At 46.1% G+C, this 25408-nt stretch overlaps 1 protein-coding gene across 2 annotated transcripts in view; it reads right to left on the bottom strand.

Moving 5' to 3' along the window:
• Positions 1–25408, bottom strand: part of PPP2R5C (protein phosphatase 2 regulatory subunit B'gamma) — a 100585-nt gene that overhangs the window by 66125 nt on the left and 9052 nt on the right. For both annotated transcript variants that reach the window (XM_073577995.1, XM_073577997.1), the window contains exons 2-3: positions 24153–24218; positions 19422–19581 (exon numbers count right to left, since the gene is read on the bottom strand). In XM_073577995.1, coding sequence (XP_073434096.1) covers positions 19422–19581; positions 24153–24218 — 226 coding nt within the window. The remainder of the gene's footprint in view (positions 1–19421; positions 19582–24152; positions 24219–25408) is intronic.

The raw sequence follows: 25408 nt of genomic DNA, 5'->3' as shown, positions 1-25408 counted from the left end.
AGCCACAATGTATCCAACGCCCGACACTAATATCGCAGCCACAATGTATCCACCGCCCGACACTAGTACTGCAGCCACAATGTATCCACCGCCCGACACTAATATCGCAGCCACAATGTATCCAACGCCCGACACTAGTACTGCAGCCACAATGTATCCACCGCCCGACACTAATATCGCAGCCACAACGTATCCAACGCCCGACACTAATATCGCAGCCACAATGTGTCCAACGCCCAACACTAATATCGCAGCCACAATGTATCCACCGCCCGACACTAGTACTGCAGCCACAATGTATCCAACGCCCGACACTAATATCGCAGCCACAATGTATCCACTGCCCGACACTAGTACTGCAGCCACAATGTATCCAACGCCCGACACGAATATCGCAGCCACAATGTATCCACCGCCCGACACTAGTACCGCAGCCACAATGTATCCAACGCCCGACACTAATATCGCAGCCACAACGTATCCACCACCCAGCACTAGTGCCGCAGCCACAATGTATCCAGCGCCCGACACTAATATCGCAGCCACAATGTATCCACCGCCCGACACTAGTACCGCAGCCACACTGTATCCAACGCCCGACACTAATATCGCAGCCACAACGTATCCACCACCCAGCACTAGTGCCACAGCCACAATGTATCCAACGCCCGACACTAGTACTGCAGCCACAATGTATCCAACGCCCGACACTAATATCGCAGCCACAATGTATCCACCGCCCGACACTAGTACTGCAGCCACAATGTATCCACCGCCCGACACTAGTACTGCAGCCACAATGTATCCACCGCCCGACACTAATATCGCAGCCACAACGTATCCAACGCCCGACACTAATATCGCAGCCACAACGTATCCAACGCCCGACACTAATATCGCAGCCACAACGTATCCAACGCCCGACACTAATATCGCAGCCACAATGTATCCACCGCCCGACACTAGTACTGCAGCCACAATGTATCCAACGCCCGACACTAATATCGCAGCCACAATGTATCCACCGCCCGACACTAGTACCGCAGCCACAATGTATCCAACGCCCGACACTAGTACCGCAGCCACAATGTATCCACCGCCCGACACTAGTACCGCAGCCACAATGTATCCAACGCCCGACACTAGTACCGCAGCCACAATGTATCCAACGCCCGACACTAATATCGCAGCCACAATGTATCCACCGCCCGACACTAGTACTGCAGCCACAATGTATCCACCGCCCGACACTAATATCGCAGCCACAACGTATCCAACGCCCGACACTAATATCGCAGCCACAATGTATCCAACGCCCGACACTAGTACTGCAGCCACAATGTATCCACCGCCCGACACTAGTACCGCAGCCACAACGTATCCAACGCCCGACACTAATATCGCAGCCACAATGTATCCAACGCCCGACACTAGTACTGCAGCCACAATGTATCCACCGCCCGACACTAATATCGCAGCCACAACGTATCCAACGCCCGACACTAATATCGCAGCCACAACGTATCCAACGCCCGACACTAATATCGCAGCCACAATGTATCCACCGCCCGACACTAGTACTGCAGCCACAATGTATCCAACGCCCGACACTAATATCGCAGCCACAATGTATCCACCGCCCGACACTAGTACCGCAGCCACAATGTATCCAACGCCCGACACTAATATCGCAGCCACAACGTATCCACCACCCAGCACTAGTGCCGCAGCCACAATGTATCCAGCGCCCGACACCAATATCGCAGCCACAATGTATCCACCGCCCGACACTAGTACCGCAGCCACAATGTATCCACCGCCCGACACTAGTACCGCAGCCACAATGTATCCAACGCCCGACACTAGTACCGCAGCCACAATGTATCCAACGCCCGACACTAATATCGCAGCCACAATGTATCCAACGCCCGACACTAGTACTGCAGCCACAATGTATCCACCGCCCGACACTAATATCGCAGCCACAACGTATCCAACGCCCGACACTAGTACCGCAGCCACAATGTATCCACCGCCCGACACTAGTACCGCAGCCACAATGTATCCAGCGCCCGACACCAATATCGCAGCCACAATGTATCCACCGCCCGACACTAGTACCGCAGCCACAATGTATCCACCGCCCGACACTAGTACCGCAGCCACAATGTATCCAACGCCCGACACTAGTACCGCAGCCACAATGTATCCAACGCCCGACACTAATATCGCAGCCACAATGTATCCAACGCCCGACACTAGTACTGCAGCCACAATGTATCCACCGCCCGACACTAATATCGCAGCCACAACGTATCCAACGCCCGACACTAATATCGCAGCCACAATGTATCCAACGCCCGACACTAGTACTGCAGCCACAATGTATCCACCGCCCGACACTAGTACCGCAGCCACAACGTATCCAACGCCCGACACTAATATCGCAGCCACAATGTATCCAACGCCCGACACTAGTACTGCAGCCACAATGTATCCACCGCCCGACACTAATATCGCAGCCACAACGTATCCAACGCCCGACACTAATATCGCAGCCACAACGTATCCAACGCCCGACACTAATATCGCAGCCACAATGTATCCACCGCCCGACACTAGTACTGCAGCCACAATGTATCCAACGCCCGACACTAATATCGCAGCCACAATGTATCCACCGCCCGACACTAGTACCGCAGCCACAATGTATCCAACGCCCGACACTAATATCGCAGCCACAACGTATCCACCACCCAGCACTAGTGCCGCAGCCACAATGTATCCAGCGCCCGACACCAATATCGCAGCCACAATGTATCCACCGCCCGACACTAGTACCGCAGCCACACTGTATCCAACGCCCGACACTAATATCGCAGCCACAACGTATCCACCACCCAGCACTAGTGCCACAGCCACAATGTATCCAACGCCCGACACTAGTACTGCAGCCACAATGTATCCAACGCCCGACACTAATATCGCAGCCACAATGTATCCACCGCCCGACACTAGTACTGCAGCCACAATGTATCCACCGCCCGACACTAATATCGCAGCCACAATGTATCCAACGCCCGACACTAATATATCAGCCACAATGTATCCACCACCCGACACTAGTACTGCAGCCACAATGTATCCAACGCCCGACACTAATATCGCAGCCACAATGTATCCACCGCCCGACACTAGTACTGCAGCCACAATGTATCCAACGCCCGACACTAATATCGCAGCCACAACGTATCCACCACCCAGCACTAGTGCCGCAGCCACAACATATCCAACGCCCGGCACTAGTACTGCAGCCACAATGTATCCAACGCCCGACACTAATATCCCACAACGTATCCAACGCCCGACACTAATATCGCAGCCACAATGTATCCAACGCCCGACACTAATATCGCAGCCACAATGTATCCAACGCCCGACACTAATATCGCAGCCACAATGTATCCAACCCCCGACACTAATATCGCAGCCACAATGTATCCAACGCCTGATACTAATATCGCAGCCACAATGTAACCAACGACCGACACCAATACCGCCCGGCACTGCAGCCACAACGTATCCACCACCCAGCACTAGTACCGCAGCCACAATGTATCCACCACCCAGCACTAGTACCGCAGCCACAGCCGGCATTAGTACCGCAGCCACAACATATCTAAAGCCAGACACTAGTGCCCCAGCCACAACATATTTACTGCCTGACATCGCAGCCACAGTGTATACACCTCCCAGCACTAGTACCGCAGCCACCGCCCGGCACTAGTACCGCAGCCACAATGTATGCACCATCCGAGTACTGAGGCCACAATGTATCCACCGCCCAACACTAGTACCGCAGCTGAAACATAGCCATAGCCCGGCACTAATACCACAGCCACAACGCATCCACTACCCGGGACTAGTACTGCAGCCACAACGCATCCACTACCCGGCACTAGAAAAACAGCCACAGTGTACCCACTCCCAGCCACTAGTACTGCAGCCACAGTGTAACCACTCCCAGCCACTAGTACTGCAGCCACAGTGTATCCACTCCCAGCCACTAGTACTGCAGCCACAGTGTATAAACTAGCAGGAACTAGTACCACAGCCAGAGTGTATCCACTCCCCGCCACTAGTACCGCATTCACAGTGTATCCACTCCCTGGCACTAGTACTGCAGCCACAGTTCATCCAGTACCTGGCATTAGTGCTGTATCCACTCCTTGGCACAGCACCACAGTGCATTTACACTACTTGATAGTATCAGAATATCACACCGTATCTGCCGCCCGACATAACACTACACCAAAAGTTACACCCACATAATCTATATCATCCTCTTTATACATAAGATTTGCAGAAATTAACCCTTTGCAACTTATTTGGGGATGCTGGGCGCATCGCCACAATTATAGATCACATAGCAGTTATCACTCGGCTCTAAAGATACCATAATTCAGTGCTATATGGAGGCTGGGTGACAACCATGCAAACAACAACCTAGAATGGCTGATCTGATAATCCAGTCTTCATTGGGATGGAGGATGGGGAGGGGATATGTTCTCAGACACAATATGGTGCTCTGTGTACTGGGACACCAAGTCAATATCACAAACATGGCAAAGGAGTAAGTGATCACCGGACGACAGGTCACCGGACCTACAAAACGATCCGTTCCCAGAAGACGTCTTCTCCGGCCTCATAGGGGGAACATTAAATACAAGTTGTAAAAGCAAAAATCAAACATAAGTGAATTGTTCACACAGACCTGAGTATATTGCGGGAAATTACAAACAAGTTGGCAACAGAATTAGAGTTTTGCCAATCTGCTCGCATCCTTTACATCGTCGTCAACAGTTCATGGATACAGCGCCATGTGAACACGCTCCTAGGGACCATAAGTTACGACTGCACACATCTGGTCAAAGGAGACTCATCCACACAGCATCTCTCCAGACACGCAGATTTTCTTTTTATTTTTTGGACTACTGCAAGTGAGGTTTTCATTTACTGACAGCAAGCATAGATCTCAAGAGGTTTGAAATAAGATCCAACATAAAGCTGACAAAAGTTTCATTATACCGTGGGAACACCACAATATCTAAAATCCACGTTCTACACCTCCAGAGGCCTCTCCTTACAAGCGGAAGACTCTTCACTAGGCTATGGGGAGAATGGCAAGAATTTAAGCCATTTCGGGGAATAATGAGGGTGTAACTCTGATAACTCCACCACCCTCTCACTGCAGATCACCAGCCGACAACACTACAATCATTACAACCATAACGGTGAGTCCAACAATACCATTACATGGCCACTCCGATCCTCCGTTACATACAAATCAGTGTTTGAAGGTAGATATGAAGCCTCAGTCACTCCAGCTCTATTCCCAACCCAGCGCTTCCTCCTCTGATTTGTCTAACAGCCTCTAAACTGTGTGACTGCAGGAAAAGGAGCTGTCAGTCAAACAGGCGGAAGCATCGCTGGGCTGGGAATAGAGAGCTGGAGTGACTGAGGTTTCAGATCAACCATCAAACAGTGATTTCTCAGTAATGGAGGATAGGACAGACCACGTAATGGTATTGCTGGAATTGTCTTTGAAAGAGCCATCAGCACACATAAAGGTTATTTTTTTTTTTTTTTTTTGGGGGGGGGGGGGGTGAAATCCTGCTGACATTGTCTTTAAGGGACCGAAATCCCACCTAACCTGAAAAACCAGAACCCTGAGCAATAACGTAGGACTCAGAGCAGCAAGTAGTCACTGGACAGCCAAGGCCCCGAGCAGTAAAGTAGGCCTCCGAGGACTATGTCAAGATCAAGTGCAATTAAGTAGACCTCTGAAGGAAGCATCAATGTCCCGTGAATTTAAGTAAACCTCCATGATTTGCAGGTATTCCCTGGAAAGCCAACGCTCCAAGCAACAAACAGGCCGCTAAAGGCTGCAAGTAGTCACACCTCTACCTTCATTCAGAGTTCTGTAGACGCTTGTTCTTGGGATCACTGGGGGTCTGACTGCTGGGACCTACAAATATGGGAAAACCTCTGTGGTGAAAGGACACTGCTGTTACTTATTTTGGTACCAACAACCGCAGGAAATTAAAAAAAAAAAAAAAAGCAAAAAAAAATAACAGCATGCGGAAAAAAAAAAAAGGAACAATTTGAACTTTTTTCAACTGTAGAAACTCAGCATCTCTGCAAAACAAGAAAGCAATGCTTAATAACTACACCAAAAAATGCATTAAAAAAAAAAAAAAAAAAGGAAGTACAGCATATGGAAAAACAGCAGCAAAGGCATGATCCCAACAGATCACTGCTGCATATTTTGGTGCAGACACTGTTTGGGATCATAGTTTGATCGTGCTTGATTTAACCCTTAACAAGTGAAAGCTCCAGGACAAATCCCAGCAGGATAATGGGGGGGGGGGGGGGGGGGGGGAACAGGCTGTAGCTAACCATAGGAACAGCAATTGCTATTTATGCAATTCCCCTAACAGCGTTACAAACATAACGCCACTATGAAGTGCCACACGTGCGCTCCTCTCTATTTACTGTACACTAATCCTTTGTGCGAGGAGCTCAGGTAACGCGGGGATAAAGCTATTTTTGGAGGATAATACAGGCTCGGTCTTTTGATGGTTTGCAGCCACCGCCTGCACGATGCTTTCATGGCTCCGTCTTCTTTCTATGTTCTCTTTCCATAAGACAATGGAAATAACGCATGTCACGTTTCCTCCCTCGCTGTGTCCACTTCCGCCAATTGACCGGCGAGGTTATTGAGGGTCTGGACTGCTCCACACCTGCATCTCATCTCCTCGATATTTAGCTGCACCCCGTGGGATTACTTTAATCCAGTTTCCATTCTGCTAGCTCCTATAAGTAGAAGATACGACCTTGACCTTCAGAATATTTTGTATTTTATTGCTCAGAGACTGTGCGATGTACGACTGGTCACACACACGGTCAGACAATTCGATGATTTGTAGGTTTCTCACCAACCATAGGCACAAATAACGACCATTCGTTTTAGTGATTGGGGGTCTCAGTGCTTCGATCTACTCTAAGCACATAACGGAAGCCTAGGGGTCCAGCATTAAGCCTTAAAAGGGCAAATAGTGATAAAAATACTTAACGTACAACAGCCGTGGGTTGGCAGTTTCGGCATTTCCTATGTCGCCTCTGAGGGGGCTCATGCCCGGTTGTCAATGTGTGCAGAGGGTAATTCATAAAATAATGGAAAAGAGGATTGGTCATATCAGATTTTTCATACCAGACCCCATGTTGTAAGGGACCAGGAGAATAAGCCGCTGCTGGAAGGGTCTGGTAGCCACTTCTCTCTCTTTCCATTGCAATACACATGAACACTCAGTCGAGCACTTGTTTATGGGCAACTCAGAGGAGGACGGCACAGAGGAGCGATACACTTACCTTACATTAAATCCATGCACTTGTCAATCACAGAAAACACACCTCATAAATATTTATATCAATTAGGATAAAGCGAAAGCTCTGGCTTTTAATTAAAAGTTACCCCATTGTGCAGCTCTGCAGGCGATCATCACAGAGGAAGAAAGGGGTGTAGGGACTGAATGCAGACTATATGTCATCTCCTACAGTCATCATCATTAACTGGAGAAAATGACACTGAAATCATCGCTCTGTGAGGGACAAGTTTGCATACACTGTTCAATACTATACGCCAGAGCTGCGCTCACTATTCTGCTGGTGCAGTAACTGTGTACATACATTACTGCTCCTGAGTCACATCCTGTATTATACCTCAGAGCTGCACTCACTATTCTGCTGGTGCAGTTACTGTGTACATACATTACTGATCCTGAGATACATCCTGTATTATACTCCAGAGCTGCGCTCACTATTCTGCAGGTGCAGTCCAGTCACTGTGTACATACATTACTGATCCTGTACTGATCCTGAGTTACATTCTGTATTATACCTCAGAGCTGCACTCACTATTCTGCTGGTGTAGTCACTGTGTACATACATTACTGAAGAGAGAAGGAAGATCCGGCACTGGAGACTTAATAAAATCCACGATAAGTTTTATTCACATAATTTCATGATAAAACCATAAAGGGGAAAACAGACCCCCCACGCCTGACGCGTTTCGAACCTTACACCAGGTTCTTCCTCAGAGACATGAAACAAAACAGTTCACAAAATGATTATAAACATTCCTAATCAGCAGAGGGACTCCACACATGTGTATAATCAAAGAGGCAGACAACTAAGCCCTCAAATCACTGGTGGAGTCACTCCCTTGCAAGAAGAAAGAAAAAAAAAAAAAAAGGAAAAGACCAATACAACAATGGACAAGACATAGAATAAATAAAAACATGTGCAATACACACGTATAAATGCATAAATACATAGCAACTATCAAATGACAAACGGAAAAAAAAAAAAAAAAACCAAAAAAAAACATACATTACTGATCCTGAGTTACATCCTGTATTATAAACCCAAGAGCTGCGCTCACTATTCTGCTGGTGCAGTCACTGTGTACATACATTACTGATCCTGTACTATCCTGAGTTACATCCTGTATTATACTCCAGAGCTGCGCTCGCTATTTTGCTGGTGCAGTCACTATGTACATACATTACAGATCCTGAGTTACATCTTGTATTATACCTCAGAGCTGCACTCACTATTCTGCTGGTGTAGTCACTGTGTACATACATTACTGATCCTGAGTTACATCCTGTATTATAAACCCAAGAGCTGCGCTCACTATTCTGCTGGTGCAGTCACTGTGTACATACATTACTGATCCTGTACTATCCTGAGTTACATCCTGTATTATACTCCAGAGCTGCGCTCACTATTCTGCTGGTGCAGTCACTATGTACATACATTACAGATCCTGAGTTACATCTTGTATTATACCTCAGAGCTGCACTCACTATTCTGCTGGTGCAGTCACTGTGCAACATACAGTTGTGCTCAAAAGTTTACATACCCCCGCAGAATTTTTGCTTTCTTTGCCTTTTTACAGAGAATATGAATGATAACACCAAATCCTTTTCTGCACTCATGGTTAGTGGTTGGGTGAAGCCATTTATTGTCAAACTACTGTGCTTTCTCTTTTTAATCCCTTAGTGACGGTCAATTTTGTCCTTAATGACCAGGCCAATTTTTACAATTCTGATCACTGTCATTTTATGAGGTTATAGCTCTGGAACGCTTCAAGGTATCCCACTGATTCTGAGATCGCTTTTTTCGGAAAATAATGTGCTTCATGTTAGTGGTAAAATTTCTTCGCTATAAATAGTGTTTATTTATGAAAAAAAAGCGGAAATCTGGCAAAAATTTGGAAAATTTAGCAATTTTCAAACTTTTAATTTTTGTACCCTTAAATCAGAGTCATGTCGCACAAAATACTTAAAAAAATAACATTTCCCACATGTCATCTTTACATCAGCACAATTTTGGAAACAACATTTTTTTTGGTTAGGAAGTTACCGTATTGTTGTGAACTCATTTTCTGCTCCACCAGTTGAGAGTTCTCCTTCCGTTCTCCCTCTTGTGGTGACAGGAGGTAGTGAGGTTGGTTTAACTGGTAGTGATCTGCCACCTGATGAGGAGGATAACGACTGGATCTCTGGAGTATCAGACTTGATATAAGACAGCCGACGCCCTATCCTGGTGCTGGTGATTCAGTCTGCTTCTCAGGTCTTGGACTTCAGCTCTGTTCCAGTCTTCTCAAGTTAAGGCCTGTTTCACACTTCCGTTTTTGATCAGTCAAAATCCGCCGTTTTTGCAAAAAAACGGATCCGCCATTTTTTTTGGCGAATCCGTTTTTTCCCCCATTGATTTGCATTACCGGCGGATCTTGACGGATGGCCATCCGTTGGATCTGTTTTTTTGCGGCTCAATCAATTTTTTTTGTGTCCGCCGAGATGCCTGGACGGACCATGCAACGTTTTTTTTTGCTGCAGGATCCGCATTTTTTTTTTAGTGCGCATGCCCGGAGGAATGAAGTCTGCTGGAAATTTAACCCCGAAATCATTTCTGGCGGACAGAAAAAAAATCTCTCTCCCCCCCCCCCCCCCCCGGGCAGCGGTTCCTTTAAAATTCTTCATTCATCGGATCCGTCAAAAAAAAAAAAAAAAAAGGTCCGGTGGCATCCGTTCACATCAGTTAGCAACGGATCCGCTTTCCGCTATTTTGGCGGATTTTAACTGACACAAAAAACTGAAGTGTGAAACAGGCCTAAATTTGTTTTTTCTATTGTTCACACTTGCTCTTGTTGGTCAATTCAGTTTTTTGTGGTCAGCCAGCCCCTGCTGGGGTTGTGCTGAATTTCCACTCCTATTTATCTGTATTTTCCTTTTGGTCCCTTATTAGATTGGCCTCTTTTTGCTCTGTCTCAGAATATTTCAGAGTGCTGATATAGTGGGACAAGTCTAGTGACTTCAGGGTTAATTTTGCTATCACAAGTGTTGGACATCATTTTGGTAGGGTTTTTGGCAGATTGCAGAAAGTGTCTTTCCTTTCTAGTTAGTCGGGCCCCATCGTTTGCTCAGCCTATTTTTCTGCCTTTGTTTGTGTTTTCATCTTGTTTCACCGTCAATACATGTGGGGGGCTGTCTTTCCTTTGGGGTCTGCTCTGGGGCAGTTAGTTTTCCTCTTTTCCTGCTTTAGGCTTATGTAGCTCTCCGTTTGTGACGAGGCGTCTAGGATCATCGTAGGTACGCTCCACGACTGCTGCTAGTTGTGTGGCAAGATCAGGGATCTGCAATCTGCATAGTTACCAACCTCTCTGGTTTTCTGAGACTTGGCTTGTGTTGTTTTTTTCCTCCTCGGTGACCCATTCATAACACCGTATATACTCGTGTATAAGCCGACCCGAGTATAAGCCGACCCCCCCCCAGAGGTCACGTGGTACTGCTCATTACACTCGCATATTCATGAGTTTAATGAGCGGTACCACGTGACCGCTGAAGGCAGGTAGAGAGAGACCGTGGGAGAAGCGGGGGGCTGCAGAGGCCGCGCCTGGGGGGGGTAAGTATGACACCCCCGCTCCCCCTCCCCCGCCAACCCCCAGGTATATGACTCGTGTAGAAGCCGAGAGGGGACTTTCAGCCCAAAAAAGCGGGCTGAAAATCTCGGCTTATACACTAGTACATACGGTATAAGTGATAAAATTTGACCAGCGATTTCTCATTTGTCTAACAAAATTTACATAACCATTTTTTTTTTTTTTTAGGGACCACCTCACATTTGAAGTGAGTTTGGGGGTGTCAATATAACAGAAAATATCCAAAAGATGCGCAAAACCACATTCAAGAAGTTGGAATGAAGCAATGTGGAATGAAAAAATGAACATTTTACTTTTTTCACAAAAAAATTAATTTGGAACCAATTTTATTTATTTTCACAAGGGTATTTTGAGAAAGTGGACCACAAAATTTGTTGTCCAATTTCTCCTGAGTATGCCAATACCCCGTATGGAGGGGAAAGCCACTATTTGGGCGCATGGCCGGGCTCAGAAGGGAGGGAGCTCCGTTTCACTTTTTGAACGCAAAACTGGCTGCAATCAGTGGTGGAGCCATGTTGCGTTTGGAGAGCCCCTGATGTACCTGAACAGTGGAACCCCCGAATTCTAACTCCAAACCTAACCCCAACACCCCCCTAACCGAACCCTAACTTTAGCCCAATCCTAACCCCAATGTTAAAATGGAAATTCTTTTTTTTATATATTATTTTTACCTAACTAAGGGAGTGATTAAGATTTTGATGCACTATTTTTTTTAACTTTGATCACTGTGATAGACCCTATCACAGTGATCAAAATGAACAAACAGGAAAAATTTCCTATTGTTGTCGGGTGCCGGCCGGCAGATCTCAGCGGGCGCACAAGCATATGCACCCGCCAATTTTCTTCCAAGAAGACGCTGGCGGCAGGGGGACTTCAGTGAGATGCAGGGACACCGGAGGTAATGGGGAAGGATCGACTCCATTTCTCTCTCCTCTGATGATGTGCGATCACATCAGAGAAGAGAGAAATTAAATGGGAAATCAGACTTTTTGCGGTCGGTAAAAAACAACCTGAATCATGTTCTCTGGGGTCTCAGCTACCCGAAACCCCGTAGAAATTACGACTCTGGGGGCGCTATACATTTATTTCTCAGCGCGTTAAAAAGCGGCGCTGAGGCATAAGTATCCTTAATTGCCACAGTTAAAAGGTGTATCGGCAGTCATTAAGGGGTTAAAGTTTAATGACAACCCAAAACATCCAAATGACCTTGATCAAAAGTTCACATACCCTGGTGATTTTGGCTTGATAACATGCACAGAAGTTGACACAAATAGGTTTGAATGGCTACTAAAGGCAACATCCTCACCTGTGACCTGTTTCCTTGTAACCAGTGTGTGTGCATAAAAGCTGAGTGAGTTTCTGGGATCCAGACAGACTCTTGCATCTTTCATCCAGTCACTGACATTTCTGGATTGTGAGTCATGGGAAAAGCAAAAGAATTGTCAACGGATCTACGGGAAAACGTAGCTGAACTGTATAAAACAGGAAAGGGATACAAAAAGATATCCAAGGAATTTATAATGCCAGTCAGCAGCATTCAAACTGTGATTAACAAATGGAAAATCAGGGGCTCTGTAAAAATAAAACCACGGTCAGGTAGACCAAAAGTTTCCTCAACAACTGTTTGGGATGCAAAGAAAAACCCACAAACATCATCAGCTGAAATCCTGGACTCTCTGAAAACTTTTGGTGTGGCTGTTTCAAGATGCACAATAAGGAGGCACTTGAAGAAAAATGGGCTTAATGGTCGAGTTGCCAGAAGAAAGCCATTACTGCGCAAATGCCACAAAGTATCTCGCCTACAATATGCAAAACAGCAGAGAGACAAGCCTCAAAACTTATAGAACAAGGTAATTTGGAGTGATGAGACCAAAACTGAACTTTTTGGCCACAACAATAAAAGTTACATTTGGAGAGAGGTCAACAAGGCCTATGATGAAAGGAACACCAATTCCTACTGTAGAGCACAGAGGTGGATCGCTGACGTTTTGGGGATGTGTGAGCTACAAAGGCACAGGAAACTTGGTAAAAGTTGAAGGAAAGATGAATGCAGCAAGTTATCAGCAAATGATGGAGGCAAATTTGCAATCATCAGCCCGGAAGCTGCATATGGGACGTACTTGGACGTTCCAACATGACAACGATCTAAACCAGAAAGCCAAGACGACCTGTCACTGGCTACAGAAGAAAAAAGTGAAGGTTCTGGAGTGGCCATCTCAGTCTCCAGACCTTAATATCATTGAGATACTCTGGGGAGATCTCAAACGTGCAGTTCATGCTAGACAGCCCAGGAATTTACAGGAACTGAAGGCTTTTTGCCAAGAAGAGTGGGCAGCTTTACCATCTGAGAAAATAAAGAACCTCAGCCACAACTACCACAAAAGAAGTCAAACTATCATTGATGTTAGAGGGAGCAATACACGGTATTAAGAAATGGGGTATGTGAACTTTTGATCAGGTTTATTTGGATGTTTTGGGTTGTCATTATGATTTAAAAAGAGAAAACACAGTAGTTTGACAATAAATGGCTTCACCCAACAACTAACCAAGAGTGGAGAAAAAGTTTTAGTGTTAACATTCATATTCTCTGAAAAAAAGGCCAAGAAAGCAAAAATTCTGCCGGGGTATGTAAACTTTTGAGCACAACTGTACATTACAGATCCTGAGTTACATCCTGTATTATTCTCCAGAGCTGCACCCACTATTCTGCTGGCGGAGTCACTGCTCTAAACAGAAGATTTCCCAACATGATCTCCGAACGCTCACAACCTGAAGTTACTACAGGTTATGGGACCAATGTATGACAGGCTGGAGAGGTTATAAATACATTCCCGACCGGCAGGTAACTCTGGTTTTATTTGTCCCATAGGGAGGTCACCTCCAGTTCCTGATTATACTGCCACCTAGAGGCTGTCCTATAAACAACGCGTATCACCTTTCCCACAAGATTTGTATGGTCACTGGGCCCCCAACCTATTGTAGGGTGGTCCCGAAGTCCCGTGTTATTGGAGTGGTAGTGAGCTTGTGTGACCACCGCTCCTACAGAGAATAAAGCATTGGTCGCACAAGCGCAATACCACTGTTAACACTATAGGACCCCAAATTTTGTAATCTGTTGGGGTTTCCACCACCAAAACTGCCAGGACTGGAGTCATCTCCGATCACGGCAGTTGCAGGTGGGTACCAGTTGTATAACACAGCCAGCAGCTGCTGAGTGAAGTGGACTCAGAGCGAGAACCTGCAGAAGTCACACCTGTGCAGGTGACGTATACCGTATGTATGTCACATCGCTAAGGGGTAAATACACGAGGAACCTAAGAATTCAGGTGTGACCGTGACCACGGTAAGCCCCATTCACTAGGATACAGAAGAGTCTAAGGAAACGTGCGGGGAGGACTCCTCTCTGCAGAAATTAAAGCCGTGGTGTGAGAATTTATTGGCGGATGTGACAACGCCACATGGGCTGGGCTTAAAGGATCCAAGAAAAGAACAGACGAGGAGGACTTTAATAGGCTTTTCCGCCCAAGATGAGATTTTAACAAAATGAAAGGGAAGAAACGGTTAATATGGCAGATTGTCAAGTAACTCCCAAGCCAAGAAAAGAATAAAAGCAGCCGTCACATGACAGCGAGGGGACGCCGTCGCCATCACCGTGCTCAGGGTGTCTCTCTTCATAGTGGTAGCAGCAATAACTCTGAACTGATTTCACAGTTATCCCCTCAATGTGTGAAGTCAAACTGAGCAGTATCAAAGGGGTTCAGTCGCTCTACAAAGACCTGTGCACCCCTGAGGTGGAAAATGAGTTCCAAGAGTTGAAATTTTGTACATTGCCATCTATTCAGGTGTCCAATCCTTCACCTAGGAAGCCGAGCTCATCGCCAGGGATAAGAGAAGCCAGATCCGGATAGATTAGTTGAGAGCTGGGGAGAAGAGAAGTCAGATACGGATAGATCAGAAGAGAGCTGGGGGTTAGAGAAGATCCAGATAGATCAGATGGGCACCAGGGATTAGAAGCGCCAGGACTGGGATAGATGAGATCAGAGCAGGGGATTAGAGAAGCCAGATCCAAACTGATCAGATGGGCACCAGGGATTAGCAAAGCCAAATCCGGATATATCAGATGAAAGCCGGGAATTAGAGAAGCCAGATTCGGATATATTAGATTAGATCCAGGAATTAGAGAAGCCAGATCCGGATACATCAGAAGAGAGCTGGGGATGAGTAGCTAGATCCGAATGGATCAGATGGGCACCAGGGGATTAGAGAAGCCAGATTCGGATAGATACGTTGGGACCAGGGATTAAAGAAGCCAGATCTGGATAGATCAGATGGGCACCACCGGGGATTATAGAAGTCAGATCCAGATTCATCAGATAGGTGCTGGGAGTTGGAGACAAAGCGGACCAGCCCTGATAAACTCGTACAATGATGGGGCGCATGGCACGTAGGGGGCCCACACTGCCCAAGTTTTCATTGGTTGACAACCAGCGTACAAATAGAGCAGATGTGCACAATGTGTATATGGAGCGGGCTCAGGAGCTGCGCTCTATAGTTGGCTCCATCAGAGTAGTTTAACTTCTTACACGCCTCTGGAAGTGTGGGAAGGCGACTTTCCTGCTGCTCACTTATCCCGATAATAGGATTACGTAAAATTGAAAAACAAAATAAATTAACTTTTTGGTATCGCTGATTGCACACCTATCCGAACCTACAAAATATTAAAGAGGAGCCCACTGGAACACCCAAGGTCCTGCATAAACCAGGCTGAAAAAGCGAGATCCGAATCAATCAGCTGACCACTGGGGAACCAGATCCACATCACCTGATCCGCGTCTGATACCGCGTCTGTTCTGTAATGTCACTGCAGTGCTGATATCTCCTGTTCTGATGGCACCAAGATATTCTGCAGCGCTGCACAAAGCATGTAAATCGCTATAAGCCTTCATGTGCAGGGACACTGACAATCTAAACTTCTTGCCTCAGGTCCCAGAGACCATTCACCATTAGAGAGTACCCGTAGTATGAAAGGAGACAGAGAATGCAAACTACTTCAGGGATGTAGCTCCTGATGAAATGAGTCCAGGAGCAGACAATACTTTGCTTTCCATGTCTTTTACTGATACTGTGCTATATAACATCTTACACACCAGTCCTAGTTCTGGTGGTGTGCTCCCTGCTGGTTCAGTGCGTGTACACAGCATATTGTATGCTCCACAGATGTAGAAGAGTCTGGTGGATCCACAAAAAAAACACTGCAACTCTCACAATGCAGCAGTACAGAGCCAGACTGTGTGCACGAGGAATAACACGATTCTGGTCATTAATTGACTGTATTCTGAATTTTTCAACAGTTTTCCACTTTGCAGATTGTGCGATTTTTAGTTGTCTATGAGCTAGTGTGCGGAGACTAGTTGGCATGATGCCGCCCCACACACAGCACACACAGACATGTCTCCATGAAGCACATGTTCAGAAGCAGCAGCAGCAGTATGGAGAAGATTTTACAGCAATACTAAGCAGTGTAGCTGCGAATCCAGCTTTGGGATGAGAACCGATGTCTCTCACTCTACTTCACTCTCCTCCCCTGCGCTCTCTATAAGCATCTAGTAAGGAGCTGAAATCTGATCCCACAGTGATCTGGAAGTCTTACAGAGTGAAAGATAATTTCAAGAGGAGAAGCAGATCATAAGTGGAGAAAGGAGCAGATTTCTCTGAAAGAAGCGCCTTAATTTGTCTTGTATTTATCCAGTTTTCTGATCATTTAATCCATCGTGCAACAAAATATTATAAAAGACACAACGTTTGGATATGTCAAGCAGCAGATGGGAAGGTTATAGGAAAATTACATCAAGAAGTGTCTGGGTTACAGATATCTTCCTTGCAATGATGTTTTAGGCAATTACTGAAGAGATGGAGCCTTTTCTCTCAAGGTCTGCAGATCGCACACAGGAAAGTGCTAATCGTTCACACCATCACGTCCCCCTCAGGATGCAGACGGCCGCTGGCTGTTCATCTAATTAACACTGTAGACTTGTACATGAAGACCACCTGGGTGTGAGGAGACCCTGGGGTGTCTAAAGGATGGCAGACCTCAAGCAAACCTTATTATATGACAAAGGGGAGCAGAGCATGACCAAGGTCGTGCCCATTGATGCCTGTGACCATGAGGGCTGGGGAGTGTAGTAATAGTACTGATTTTTCTATTTACTTGAAGGGTTTAAATATTTTAGAGAAGTGCATTATCAGTGATTGACTATTCCTGAGAACGATGCTAACCCTTCTGCTGTCTATACAATGGCAAAATGTATGATACTCTGTATATGGGCTCATACTCACTTGCGAAAGACTCACACGATTCTCATGCGAGTCTCTCGCATGAAAGCCTGGCACTGACGCCGGCACTCGGACCGGAGCGTGCAGCTACATGTATTTCTATGTAGCTGCACGCTCCGTTCCGAGTGCCGGCGACAGTGCCAGGCTTTCATGCGAGAGACTCGCATGAGAATCGTGCGAGTCTCTCGCAAGTGAGTATGAGCCTTATGGAAGTGCTCCTCGTAGGGAGCTCTCACATAATGGATTTATTTGCAGAAAATCTGCAGCAGGTGCAAATCACGGCCACGTGAGGTGTAAAAAAATCCACAGCGTAAACTGAGCCTTGCTGAAAAAAAATGTAAACCACACGTCTTCCACTCTTTGCAGAGCAGCATTTCCACAACCAAGTTTGCATAATTTTGTGCAGATTTTTACCAATGTGGAAAACCCAGAGTGGATCAGGCCCATGCAGACATCACCATAGAGGGTCTGTGGCACGGCAGACAACATGGCAGCCTAAGCAGCTCGGTAACCGACGGCTGCTGTGCATGCGCCGTGCTTTCATTCTGCCAAGTATGGAGTCTGACAGGCAATGCCAGGCAGGAGAAAGCATCTCACAATTACCATCTAGAGACTCCATAAAAATAACGCAATTCCACCATTGCTTTTTGGATTCCGCATTTTTTATTTTACCACGTTCATTGTCCAATTGAAATGATGTGGCAATGCAGTTCTCCAGGTCTGTACAATTATAGCGATACCAAACTCATAGGTTTTTTTAATTATTATTTTAGTAGCATACAAAAAATGAAGAGAAAATGGTTTAGTGTCATTATTTTGAGGCCTGTAATATTTTTATTTTCTCATCTATTTAGCTGTGTGAGGTTTCTGTTTTTTTGTGCACGAGCAGAAGCTTTTAGTTAAGACACTTTGGTGTACACATTCAAAGTTTCCTAATTTTTTCTTGCATATCTTGGAGTAATTGCAGCAATGAACACACACACACACACACACACACACACACACACACACACACACACACACACCATTTACGTAGTTTCAATTTTCTTTTTTCACAGCCTTTAAGGGTTCGATAATATTATATCTGTGGTTGGGGATTATGAGTGCACTAGGATGGCAGAGATGGGAGCCTTCAGCGGACCCCCAGCTGCAACATGGGTGGGGGTAATGTCCACTTAAATGCTGCTGTACAAGGATAACCAGTAGCATTAAAATAGCTCCAGTTGCTGTTGTTAGAGGCAGGTGCCGGATGTATAGCACAGCCGGCACCTCGCCTGTATGGATGAGGCCCAGCTTCCTAAACGGCTACATGCACCTGCATCATCCTCATGACATACTATTTTGTCATAGGGTAAAAAGGCTTTAAGAAGAACCAGCATCCCCCTGCCGACATTGCCTCAAGACCGTGGGACTCATCCAGCCAGACTCTACTCTACAGGGACAAGAGTGTATCTGTCCGTAGAGGAGTTTCTGACTTAGCATTTATCCCTGGTCATGTTGCAAGCCTCGTTTAAGGGTCAGTCATCGACTAATAAGGTGGCTATCTCCCCTCTGCAAGATGGACAATTTGCATATTGATTCTTCTTGTAACAGAAGTTGTTTCAATAATAGCATATTACAGAGCAAAAGAAAATGCAAAAGTCTAAAACCGAAGGAAAGATCAAGTCTTGCAGGTCTGCTCTTAATAATGTAGGATGGATTCTAGTATTACGCATCTGCATCCAAATCCTGTTATCGAGAGTAGAGAAAATGCAAATGGCCACGTTTTAAACAATGAAACTAGAATTAGTGTGAATCGTCCACAGGACTAGAAACATCGACCACTTCAGTAATCTGTGGCCACTGGACAGGAGTCCCGTGAATGCTTCCCTCTTTTGATTAGCCGGCCTGGAACAACAGTAAGAGGCGGCTTTAACCGCTCCCATCCAGTGACCACAGATTTACCAACGTGGCCGAAGGACCTGGTCCGGCAAACCAATTTGCACAAACTCTTAACGTCTTAATGACGAAATTACTGCACCTTTTAATGCTGGCAGCTTCTGCAGTTCACGGTTATTGCTCACATTGAATCTTGAGGAGCTCTGTCGCTTTTCCTTCTTCACAACAGTTTGAGGGGTGGGTACCTTAATTTTCGATACCTGAGCTGGTGGGGGAACGTTGTTCGCTTTTTTGTTGGACACCTAAAAGTTGAAGAAAAAAATAAAATAAGAATTAAGAACAATATATCAGACCCCAATAACAGATCTCCATTAGGTCCTCAGCTTTCACGGTAACTAAACAGAGTGCCCTTTCTTCTGTCACACAGCTTAAATGCTGCAGTCGCCCACTCCTGTGATGGATGCTGGGGAATCCAGAAATCTGTAGTCTCAGCTTTCCTTTAAGCACCCACAGATCAATCTACTGACCCAGTTTCTTCCACAAGCCTCCATTAACCTCCTGACATCACAACATAAGTGGACACAAAATCATGATACTTCTCCCCTGAAATACTCTGCCCTGCTCTTAGCAACGCAACTTGTTTCTTCCACTAATTCCTATTGCTCCGCTATAGTGAAAAGAGGAGTTTAGCCATAATGACAACTACCCATCTGGCACAAAAAACAAAAAAACAAAAAAACAAAAAAAAACAAAACACGTCACCGTTTACATCCAGCAAAATGGCACCAGGGGCGGCTGCCCAGTAGCATCTCTCTCTTATTGATGGTGGTGCTTGCGCAGTAGCATCTATTGGTAAGAGATAGATGCTACTGCGCAGGCGCCGCCCTTTTGCTGTAACTTTTTTTTTCCATCCTGAAAATGGCATCGTCAGTGGCGCATGCACAGTAGTATCTATAAGAAAGTGATAGATGCTACTGCGTATATGCCGCCTTTTTCTTGGAGGGAAAAAAAAATGTAGCTGCAGCAAAATGGCGTTGGCGCAGTAGCATCTATCGGTAAGAGACAGATGCTACTACGCAGGTGTCGGCGCCATTTTGCTCAACGTAAAAAAACTTTCTAACCCTCACAATAGCCAACTATGTTACATGCATCTTCAACAATATTAACAATATTCTGTGCATTATGTAAAATAGGAGGCAGGTTAGGGAAGAATCAGTGACCTGTCACAAGCCCACACAGATGCATGTTACCAGAGCACCACATGAAGACCCGCCACAGGCCGCCCAGGAGCACAAGAATCTCATCACCAGGTATCATTGTTAGGCTGTGTGCACACGCTGCGGATTTTGCTGCGGTGTACAGTACCATGATTCCCTATGGGAATCAAAAACCGCAGTGCAGACGGTGCGGAATTTTCCGCGCGGATTATCTGCGGTTTTCAATCCGCAGAAAGAATTGACATGTCAATTCTTTCTGCGGATTCTCCTGCGGTTTGCCATCTCCTCCATTGAGGAGCTGAAAAACCGCAGGGCAAAACCGCAGAGCAATCCGCAGGTAAAACCGCAGGTCTTTTGACCTGCGGTTTCACCTGCGGATTTTACAAAATCCGCGCGGATGAATCCGCACATAATCCGCAGCGTGTGCACACAGCCTAATCAGCATAACGGCACCGACCTGGCAGTGTCTGTAGTCACTGAGCACAATATGTTCAATATCGCGTTAACACTAGGACTACCAGACTTTTCACTCCCACTAGAACTATGGAATGGCGAATGGAGTCATGGAGGCAGCACGGTGGCTCAGTGGATAGCACTGCAGCCTTGCAGCGCTGGGGTCCTGGGTTTAAATCCCACCAAGGACAACATCTGCAAAGAGTTTGTATGTTCTCTGTGTTTGCGTGGGTTTCCTCCGGGTTCTCCGGTTTCCTCCCACACTCCAAAGACATACTGATAGGGAATTTAGATTGTGAGCCCCATTGGGGACAGTGATGATAATGTGTGCAAAACTGTAAAGCGCTGCGGAATATGTTAGCGCTATATAAAAATAAAGATTATTATTATTTTGACTCCTTGCTTGTTTTCTTTTATCTTTAGAGTTTCTTGCTCTATAATTTTATAGAATGATATAGGATGCAAAATAGAAAGAATATCGTCAGGCTTTAGCGCACTTCTTCTAGCCATATTAGCAATTAGCAAAACTGCAGGCCGTATTCTAGTACCTTTTTTTTTTTTTTCAAAATTTTGACTCCCTACTATATTTATAGTAGAGAGTCAAAATGACTCCCTTTGATAATTAACAGTAAATTTTGCAAAGAAGGTATTTTTTTTTTTCTTCAAAAATTGTCACAAAATCTTTTTTTGCATTCTAAATAAGTAAAAGTCACCGGTCTCAAGCCGGAATTCGGAAAAATTGAGTCACAGAAGAGACATAAAAATTGCGAGGAGTAAAAATCACTCCATCGGTAGTTCTAGTGTTAAACCAACGACTATGATCTTTCGCCTACGACCAGGAGAGATCTGTAACATGCCCAACGTGCGATTTCTATACTTTTTCTGGTATTTTGATCATCAAAGAATATTGTGGCACTAGCCAGGTCACAGGGAGGTGTCATCAGATCATCACCACCCAGGCCATGCTACCAGCTGATGTGCATATGCGCTACTAGGAGGCATATACGGACAGGGATCCTCGAGACTAGCCCTTTAATATTTCTTTTCCCCTATTATAGCCCCGCCACCAGATTGTCATTTACATTCAGACTCAGTCTTAGCAGCACATCAAAGAAAGTCAATAGAGTCGAAAGTGTGTCGGGGAACAAACCAGTAATATCGTCATCATGTGAAGCACACAGGAAGTCAGGTGAACACACAAGGAGACAAGATCTGAGGCAGCTTTGTGAAAGCATCACATGATCTGTAGAGGAATCAACCCCAACCCGCTTTGGCACCGCGCAGAGATCTCTGATGCGGAAATTCTGATGCCACTTGCTAAGTAAATGCCATTCAAATCAATGACGGCATGTGCTGGCAAGATGTATTGGGGCAATGTAATCTTACAGAGCTTATCGGGTGCCGCACACTTCTGCAGGTAGGCGAGCAGAGCAAAGGATGAAATATCTGCAAATACTTGCTGAGAGAGGAGCACGATCGGGAGACGAGTGACGGTGCAGCTTATGGGAGAGAAGGAGAGTGGGGCAGCTGACAATGCATCTGCAGATACCTGTCAGGAGGGTGGCACAATCTGCAGTTATCACTCACCAGTTCCTTAGAAGCGGACAGGTTCACGACCCGTGATGATCACAAGTGCATCCTGAAAGCTAAGTGTAGACACGACTGTCCCTGCGGCATGCATCCCAGAAACAATCTGCGCTGGACAAACCTTTTAACACCAGGCACCCATTTAATGTAGGGAAAGCTAAGCCGTCAGGGGCGACAGTCAACAAACTTGCTGACAGTTTCCAGTAATATCCACAAGAGCTGTGAATGCAGATGTGTAGTATAAGAGGACTGTAATGTAACTCATCTCCTAAGTGCCTCAACTTTGCAAAGTTGGTGCAACATGTGCACACCATGCATTTACAAAGAGGATTTCACAGGCAGAAAATCAGCAGCATATTACAGCACCAGCATCATGGATGAAGATTTTTTTTTGCAGGTTCTCCATACAAAAATCTGTAGGATAAAATGAGCAGTTGCTCAAATTCACAGCAAGTCAAATGTATCCTGTGGACGACATCCAGTGCAATACAAAGGGGGAAACATGCAGTAAAGCCGCAGGGCAAGTCTGCATGCACCGAGCCTCACGTGCAGGAATTTGTCATCTGACGGGGGCTTGCGGAAATCCATGTTCTTGTCACAAAAAGAAAAGGCCTCTAGAAAGGATTTTCATAGGCAGAAGTGTCTGCGGTGTCTGAATACACTCAGAATATCTATTCTTATCAGCCTTACCTTGGCACGGGTGGCTGCAGCGGTGCCAGTTTACATACTGCACGTGTCTGCATGATCCGGCCCTCGTACAATTTACTTACAAGAGATCAACACATGAAGCTGCCAAGCTCGCACCGAGCGGCTGTTTACACAGTGTCTAGTGCACAATGCGATGCAGATCTTTCTCGCCAATATCACCACTTATGTCGGGCAGACAGCCAAAACGCTCCTGGTATTAAACGCCAAAACCCCTCTGGAACAGCTCGTATTTCCCAGCTCAGCACCCTGTCGATTAGCCCGAGAAGAAAGCTGCAGTACGGCCGCTGAGTTACTGCACTGCCCCCTCAAATCTCGGCATGTGGATAAGGAAGGGGCCCTGTGCATACACAAACACTGGAGGCTGTTGAAGTAAAAGTCACAAAACTGCAGGCGAGATGTTGCAGAAAGTGGGAAGAGCAGCGACAGCTCGCTCAATATGAATGCCAACTATTAATGACAAACAGACAGGATACAAGGATGCAGGCTGAACGGCGCCTATTGCCACGAGGAGGGGGCAACATACAGCTACAACCACTCATCCTTAATGCTGCATACGAGTAGACCGCGTCCCCCTCCATCCTCTGGACCAAGTCTTGCCAGCATTTATATGACATAGTAAGGGGGCGACCGCCACTCCTTCCCAGAATGCCCTTGGATGCCGGCTGCTCCTTACTTCCTGCGCTTATCTAAGTGGTTGGGCTTGTTTGAACTCCGTTTCTTGTAGGCTCTAATCATTTTTGAGTAGCCCATTTTTTATACATTTAGTCATCTAAATGATCAATTTTAGGTATGATCACTTTAGTTAAAAGCTTATCTAAGCTTTGTCCAATGTCGCAGCTCCCCTGCTCCTCTACAGAGAAAGCTTACAGCGTGCCATAGCCGCAACCCCCCATCTTGTCAGCACTCACTTCATGCTCAGGGTTATCTTGTCCTTCTTTTCCACCTTTGCCACTTTTCCCAGTTTTTGGAGGTTCCTGAAAAAAAACAAAACAAAACTGGAAGTAAAAGCAGATCTCTTATTTCCCAACAAGAACAGACAAGATCTGCGCCATACTGTAAGTGACCATGGGGGCAGGGAGATCTCCTCACTTCATGTCAATGGGGCTAGTGAAGAATGATATGAGCAGCCGCTCTCCAGCAAAGTGGCTGGTAACAGGGAGCAATAAACCGCGGTCAATAAAATGATAATTGAGGCGGTGGGAGAACTCTGCCCGGACTTAGAGCTTCCTGACGCTACCCCCCAACCCACCGCTATGTTTATAAAGGGGGTCAGACTACAGGACGGAGCTGTTTTACCAAGGCCTCCCTACCACAACTCCAAATGTAGCAATTGCTGAAAATATTCAGTGTGCGCGGCTTCACAAGTGAATGGTAGGTGAAGCACCGTTATAGTAGCAATATCAAGGCTAGGACCAAACGCTAGGCTTGTCAAGGTACATCCAGTTTATGGACTGCATAAAAAAACGCAACTGCTTACAAGGTAATTCCACAAAGCACCCGATAAAGTACAATGTGGAATCATCACATCAAACTGACAAGTGGGGATGAGGTCTGCCTTTTTGGGATGCTACAGCAAGTCTTAGCAGTGGGGTCTGTGAGGCTGCATGGCGTGTCTGCACAGCGGCCACCTCTGCTGCGCAGGGAACTGTAGCAATATGCCATCCGAGTGAATGAAGCTGGCCGCTGATCACTGTACAGCAGTACCCTGGCCACTCAGCTGTGCAGGCAACACTGAGGAACAGTAGACTGAGTGTGGTCATATTCCGCCAATTTATAAAAGGAGCCCACCCCATCTTAAAGGGCTATTCCCCACCCTGATACCAAGCATGGGTCGCTCTCAGGATTCTTGGGGACCAACTCCTGGGATGGTGTAAATTTCATAAAAGCATTAAAGGGGGTTCTCCACTACTGGACAGCATTAACTTAATACACACCAACCTGCTGCAGTGGCAACGCACAAAACACTGCTTTTCCCTGCCAGTCATATAATGATGTCATGTGACTGCCGCAGCCAATCAGCTTCCCATTTGCTCAGAGTGGACATCTACTCTTTCAGAACATTGATGAGCTGCAGCCAGTCAAGTGACCCGCCGTGAATAGCAGCAACAACATCACTGGAACAGTGCAGCTCAAGGAGGTGAGAATCCACAGATTTTATTTTAAA

Source organism: Dendrobates tinctorius, unplaced genomic scaffold (genome assembly GCF_039654945.1).
Source record: "Dendrobates tinctorius isolate UK_male_01 unplaced genomic scaffold, ASM3965494v1 ptg000058l, whole genome shotgun sequence".
NCBI lineage: Eukaryota > Metazoa > Chordata > Amphibia > Anura > Dendrobatidae > Dendrobates > Dendrobates tinctorius.
This window is presented reverse-complemented; position numbering and strand designations above follow the sequence as displayed.